The 7,599-nt window shown below is 35.4% G+C and overlaps 1 protein-coding gene across 1 annotated transcript; it reads right to left on the bottom strand.

The window, feature by feature from the left end:
• Nucleotides 1–3,721: 3,721 nt before the first annotated feature.
• Nucleotides 3,722–5,300, bottom strand: LOC18015374 (protein TRANSPARENT TESTA 1). Its single transcript, XM_006397362.2, has 2 exons — nucleotides 4,765–5,300; nucleotides 3,722–4,208 (listed from the first exon to the last, which is right to left on the bottom strand). The coding sequence occupies exons 1-2, from the start codon at nucleotides 5,293–5,295 to the stop codon at nucleotides 3,780–3,782; spliced, it is 960 nt and encodes a 319-aa protein (XP_006397425.2). The 5' UTR covers nucleotides 5,296–5,300; the 3' UTR covers nucleotides 3,722–3,779.
• Nucleotides 5,301–7,599: the final 2,299 nt, after the last annotated feature.

The following is a 7,599-nucleotide window of genomic DNA, read 5'->3' as shown; positions in this document are numbered from 1 at the left end:
AAGCTTTGAATGCTTCAGTTGGTTCCTGAGAGAAAGTCAAAATTTTCGTCCTCAACTCCTCAGACCTGGCATCATCGAAGAAGTTGTGCAGGAAGGCGTTCCTGGTCTCTTCCCAAGTAGTGAGTGATCCTGGCTCCAACTGCTTCAACCAGTTAGCTGCTTCTCCAGCAAGAGAATAAGGAAACAGTTTGCAGAGGAGGAAATCATTGGACACACCATTGTATTTGATGCTGGTGACAAAGTCCTCAAACCTCTCGATGTGATCCATAGGGTGCTCATGAGAGTGGCCATGGAAAGGATGCTGACCCACAAGAGTGTAGTACACAGGCTACAGCTCAAAATCGTTTCTTTGAAACGCAGGAGCGCGAATCGCAGAACGATTTGCATAGAACTGCTCAGGCCTGTTGTAGTCTCCAAGTGTTCGTCCACGTCAAGCTGCAGGTGCAGGTTCCCTCACATTCCGATCCTCTGGAACGTTCCTCTATTGTGGAACGATCACAGCGTTCCCACGCGGTGCAGGTGGTGGATTCTGGTCAACAACATCCACTGGTAAAGGTGCTGGTGGAATGATGTTACCATCTCCATCAAGCCTTTGGCCTCTCGCATTGCAGGCATGACCCTCTTGGTCTCTCCAGATTCCAGCATCATCACGAACAAGTCCATTGGCGTTTTCCATTATTGCCGGATCCCTTGCTTTCCTGTTCGTTCGCTCTAACTCAGCTAGCTCTTCGTTCCACGAGTATGCATAAACCTAAAACACCAAAAACAAAGAAAGAAAACGAAATAAGTAAACTAGGTTATAAAAAGGAAGGTGTCGCTGACACTAGGTCGAAAAACTTAGTCGAAACTCAAAAACTAGGTTTAATGGCGAAATCAAGTCCCCGGCAACGGCGCCAAAACTTGATCTGCTCAAAGTTTAATCCCTAAGCTACTCTGCAAGAGCACAGATGTGCAGTTGTAGTATCTAGGGGTCGAACCACAGAGACAAGAGATCACTCAATAAACCTTATGTAGATGGAGTTACGCTAAGCCGAAATATGCAGAACAAATAGCAATGCGACAATAATAAATAAAGCAGCGATGAAAACAGTTGTAAATTCGATGTGATAAAGGATAGGTCTAGGGCGTTTTCAGGAGATCAATGTATGCAGATCGACTTAACTAATCAGGGTTCAGGTTTAAGCACAGTTCTTGAACTCGAAACACAGAATTATAATTAACCAACTTCCGTTGTGAGAATTATCTAAGTTAAAATCCTAGAATTCCAAATTCCTTTGCAAATCCTACAGATTTAAACCAGCCTTAATTGCACAAGTTCGATATGTTCACAAAGCTACTAAACCAAATTCCTTTGCGAATAGTTACTTTGCTCAACTCAGGTTCTTTCCAGTTATTCAATTACACTTCCGTGTCAATTAAGCAACCTAAGATCTAAGTTCTAGGTGATCAGTCTAGAATTAGCTTTAAGAACAACCTAAGGTGAAGAACAAATAGATATGAACCCTAACTAGCAAGTTAATCAAACATTCAGAGAAAACCCTAATTAACCCTAAACCTAACAGGTGATCTACTCAGACATGGTTATTGAAGCAACAGACATGATGAATAGAAAGCAATAGATTCAATCGAAATAGATAAAGGGGTTCGAAATCTTCTCTCTAAACGAACAGAGTACAGACTTGTCTCCCCAAGCTCAGAAATCGCAAAAGCCGAAAACTCAGAGTATCTCTCTCTCAAAAATCTAAGGTTATCGTAAAAAGGGAATAAAAATCCTATATATATCTCTAAGACACGTCTTGGGCTTCCTTGAAAACGTTTAGGCCCAACTCCTTCTTCAAATAGGAAACAAAATCGCCTTTTCCTTATTTTTCTGACAAGTGTCGAGCGTCACTCTTCATGGTGTCGAGCGTCACTAAGGCACAAAATCTATTCTTGACAAATTTGATCCTGATTAAGCTTCAAAGTGCTCCAAAGTCTCCAGTTAAGCTCCAAACGTACCTATGACCTGAAAAGACTCCAAAAGACTCGAAAGACACTAAAAAGACTATAAATAAGACCTATACCATGGTTAAAAACCATAAAAACCATGATATATCACTGATCTAGGTCTTGGGTGTTGCAAAAGTTTTCATTCGGAGCCAGATCTAGCTTAGAAGAGCAGATCGACCATAGGAGTGGAAACCTACCTTTGGGAGAGCTGTGAATATTGATGAGTCTTAAGCTTACTGCATCTTTTCTCTTCCAAGGCCATAGTGGAAACCTACTGGTCAGGGTTACGAGAGATAGTTGGTTATGATCACGATAGTGGCGTATTCATACGTTCGTGACTCGAGTTCCAAAAATTTATTAGGATCGATATTAAGAGCTTTGTTCATCCTTTAGACTTATTAATGATTTATTCACTTCTAGTTTTTAAAACCCTTTTTAAAACCTTTTTTAAAAACCTTTTCAAAACCCTTTTTAAAACCCTTTTAAAATCTCTTTTTAAAATACATATATAGAAATCGTGACAACCTATCCAAAACCCCGTTTTTCGTCTTAGACTTTATTTACTAATTCTGGTTCTAAGGTTCTGCAGGTAAAGCGTGGATTTTCTGTGGATCTATACCCTAAGTACTACAACGCACTGCTGTGCACTTGCAGATATCTAGGTTATAAATTTAAAACATAAAGTCGCAAAGTATCAACCCTAGGCAGCATCATCGGTGCGCTAGTACGGGAGGTTCGTAAAAATTGTCTACTGTCCTTACAATCACCATGTGATATTTTCACAACGTACCGCGGACCACTTTCCCGTAGGTCATCCATTTTGAAATTGCTCTTGTTTAAGCACCCTTAACTCTGGAGTTCTTTCAAAACCAGTGTCTGAAAAGATAAGTGTACTTTGATGAAATAGGTAGCCAAATCAATTCTTATAAGCCTTTCCACATATATTAGAAATCGGATTTAACAATTCTCTCCGATTTCCAAGGAATTCATCCTCGAATTCTTTCTAACTTAACTACGTCCCAAGACACCACTCGGAAAGATATGTCGCTATTAGACTCGGCACTACAATTTACATGTCTAAGTCCAATTCAGACTGTGAGACCTCGATCCCACATTCCCTTTGGGGACCAGACGGACCGGCTAACAACTTTGTGAGACCCCGATTCCGCCTTCTCTTTGAGGAACCAGACGGACCAGCTATCAACTCTTAATGCCCTTTCCAGTAAGCTCAACGCCCTCTTTCTAAGCTTGTGGGCCCATTGTCCTTTCGCTAGGCTCGTTGGTCCAATGTCCTCTTTCTAAACATGTTGGCCCACCAGTTAGTGCGTTAGTCTAGGAGGCTCGTAAGACTTGTCTACTGTCCCTGTAATCACCATGTGATTTTTCCCCGTGTTTTGTCCTTATTCACACGGTACCGCGGACTACTTTCCGGTAGTTCACCCATCTTAAAATTGCTTCAGCTTAAACACTCTTAATTTTGAATTCTTTCAAAACTATTGTCGGAAAAAAATAAGTGTACAATAATAACATAAGTAAAAAAATAAGTGTACATTATTTTTATATATTTTATGTACATATACCAGAAATTGGGACGTTACACAGACACTCATTATACTTGTCGCCATAATCTTATAAATAAACTGTTCTCCAAGTCAAGAAGTACATTAAATATATAAAAATAATGGTACGTTTCGTATTTTATTTTTCAAATGCGAAATAATTAGATACCACATTTTATTCTAATCTAAATAAATGATCCACACAAGTCATAAGGCGATAGATGCCCAAATTCAAAAGAACAAATTTTCGGAGACAGAAGAATTAGAGGCCTGCTCTTCAAACAGACCAGTCGGGTAAGGACCATGACCAGGCCCAAAAGCCTTGACATGGTCTTTAAGGGAGCGTTTGTGTTTAAAATCTGAACCGCAAACGCAAACCCATCGTTTCCCACAGTTCTTCTCATGGGTTCGCCAATCGCCCTTGACAGCCAAGAGCTTACCACAGATGCGACACGCGTAAGGTTTTTGGCCATGTTTGCGTTTGTAGTGCGTTTGGAGCGTTCGAAAGTCTTTGAGGGGTTTGGAGCGAGGATGGTCAATGTGGTTCCTACACCCTTCGACGCAGCAGTAGCAAGGGATCCCTAGCATGGCTCGTGGCTGCGTCCCTTTCAGTGACTCTGGTCCTTTCCTATATTGTGAACCGTGGCCCCACATGTGCATCTGTATTCATATTTGGAGTCAACAAGGTTACATACGTTAATACGAAAAATAAAATAGAAAAAAATGGTTTGAATAAAATTTTCACAACAAATACTCATCTTATCTTTGAATCAAATTTTATTTTGACAACTAATAAACATGGTTCATTCGATCTTATTGTAATTCATTGAAGAATCTGTGTGTTAATTTGGATGAAATCTTTTTGAATACTATTGCAGGAAAAGTTGATTATATGGAGAAAAACTATTAAAAAGATAACCAATCAAACTTGTATTTAATTCTAAAACCATAGTTTATTCGATAATACATTTTCATTAAATTATTACCATGCATCCAAATATACACCTATACTAACAATTGTTTTTATAAAATTATAATTTAATAATCATTAATCAACTCAGATTTTGGTTATCTAATATATATATATATATATAAATCGAATAGGAGTTTCTCAGTTTGATCTTTAACGAAAAAAAAAAAACGAATATGAATTTATATTTTATTGGTTATGCATGGATCGGACACGCAATGCGCATGATATAATATTGATTCATACCTGAAGATTGTTGTAGCGATTGAAAGTCTTGAAGCATACATGGCAAGAAAAATGTGTGAAGCCTATTATGATTTGCTCCACCGCCGGAATCCAGTATGCCTTACCGGAAAGTTCATTTTCCATTTCTTTTCCGGCATCATGAGTGATGATCTCTTTCCCATTTTTCTTCTTCGACAGTTTAGCACCGTTGCTTGAATTACAAGAGCCAGGAAGGCCTATGTGTAAGCTCACATCCATTTCAACGTCTTCTCCCTCTTCCTCTCCTTCTTCAACATACGATGGCTTAGGGTTTAGGTTAAGGTTTGAGTTTAAGTTTATCCGATCAATAAGAGGTAAAGGCTCGATCAAGGTATTGTTGTTACTAGGATTTTGGTTGAGGTTAGGAAAGAGATCGAGGGATTGAAAGCAGTCTCTAGGTTTATCAGGAGAAGAGCTTGAGGAGATCTCGTATTGTGATGACTCCATTGAATGTGGTGAATAGTGGTTGGAGAGTGATGAAAACATTTGGGAATGTTTGTTTAGGGATTTCATTTTTTTTTTCTCTTCTAAACTCTCCACATATAATTATAATTAAAATAGCTTTATATAATGATTGCTCTCAATGAAAGTAATTTAATGTTTGCAATAACTTTTATAACTAATAATCATGCAGGTACGTAAGTAGATTCCACGTATCAGTCGTCTCCTTTAAACTACGAGAATAGAGATAAAGTAAAAGATCGAATATACTGTATAATATTAGATGATCCATATATGCTAACGAAATTAAACCAAGTGTGAACAAAACGAATATTACAAAAATAAAATTAGAATTATAATATAGAGTACGTACCAAATAGAGGAGAAAGTAAATGAGAAGAATCTCGGGGAATGTGAGGAGCAGACACTTGAGAAGGCATGTGGTTGAGTGAAAACAACCTTTGTTAAGAAGTAATTTAATCTCCTCTGTTTCATCTCTTTGCCTATAAATAGAGTGTGAAGCAAAGAACCTTAAATTTTGTGGACCAACCTCTACAAGTTTTGGCAATTTTTCCATCGCAGGGTTTTGACAATCTTTGGAATTTTACGTAAGCTTTTTGCTTTTCTACCATATGGATTTTCGAATTTGGGTAATGGAATAAATGCTGATTTTGAATTTACTTTTTTCTTTTATTATTATCATTGTCATGGAAGATGCATTATTATTATTACTCGGCTTGTGTTTTTGTATGTATGTAAGTTGTTTAATTCCTTCTAACGGTCAACACCCTCATCTAGTTTGGTAAACACTAGATTTGACATACCAATAAGAGCAAAGTTATAATTAATTAGTAAGTTACAGTTCAAGATTTTGAGATAAAATTGTTTGTACAGATCAACTTGTATACATTTTGCTAAATGAATTGCTTTCTAAAATAATAGCGAGGTTATTAACTTATATTACTTATCTTTAGAATGTTCTGCTTATATAGTCAACTACTAGATCCAATCTCTACAGTTTATATTCATCCTAGCAAAATATTACCTATTATGTCTGAAGAACACTTTTCTTTTAGTGATTTGATTGAAATTATGATTATAATATTTCCAAAATTATTAGAAGAATGATCAAATAAAAACTAAAATCATTATGTTTTGTGCTGATCGACTTTGACTGCCTTATGAACATGATGAATTAATTTTTCGTTAAAATATTTACTTTCAATGTATATAATAAATCTGAGCCTTTTTACCAACTTAGTCATAGTCTAGAGGGTCTCAACTTTTTGAGTTTCCAAACATGGGATTCTGAGTTGACTCAAGATATATAAGATCTACAAAGTGGTCTAAAGCCAGTATAGTATCAATTGGGCCATTTAGCCAATCACCTCCGGTAATATAGTCCAAATTATTTATCCAATGACCTTTTAATTGTCATAAAATAATTTCTTGGTTAAATTTTGAAAGAAAATTATTTTAAATTTCATGAATTACATTTTTTCCCTAAAATTAAATTGAACTCATTTTGTGGATAAGAGGGTATCCAATCTGGTCCAAAAAATAAAATGTAAAGTGTTTTCAGATCCGTATACTAATATTTAAATTGAAAGATCAGCATACTCGGATTTGATTTGGATCTGCTTTCATATATAATTTTTAAAATAGTCATCTGAAAATAGAAAATACTTAAAAATATCAGTTATACTAACGTTTATTTATAAAATTGAGAGTATTGTTTTGAATATACATTAAAAATATATTCTAAATATTAATTTAAATTTGAATATAAATTCTATATATGATACTTTCTATTTAAAAACATATTTTTGAATATTTTATTTTTATTATCTTTAATAAATGCATAATTTTTAATGAAATGTAGCTAATTTTGGAGGAATCTGATCCAAATATGGATATCCGTGGATGTAGCTGGATCTGGATCTGGATAATAATTTTTTGGTTTCGATAAATCTAAATTCTAGTATTCTAAAATTTTAGGATATCCAATCCGTGTTCACTCCTAGTAGATGCTGTGATTTATACTGTATAAAACTAAAACTTTTGAGGTTATTCGAAAACGAATGCCCAAAATTGTAACCCACTATTAATTCATGGGAGGAATTGTGAAATTAACAGAATACATAATCAATAATTACAAATTTTATAAAAGTTTATGGACTCGACATACCTTTTTTTTCAACGGTGAATTATTATTTATTATGAAAATTTAAATTTGAATGGATATGAATGAATTTACAAAAAAAAAAATAGAAAAGGAAGATTCACTAATAGGAATCCGAAATAAATAATAGTTTTTTCTATATATGATTAAAAATTGTTCATATGAATAGAAATGCTCTACTTTTGTTTTTAGAA

The sequence above is a fragment of the Eutrema salsugineum genome, unplaced genomic scaffold, assembly GCF_000478725.1.
Source record: "Eutrema salsugineum unplaced genomic scaffold, Eutsalg1_0 scaffold_23, whole genome shotgun sequence".
NCBI lineage: Eukaryota > Viridiplantae > Streptophyta > Magnoliopsida > Brassicales > Brassicaceae > Eutrema > Eutrema salsugineum.
This window is presented reverse-complemented; position numbering and strand designations above follow the sequence as displayed.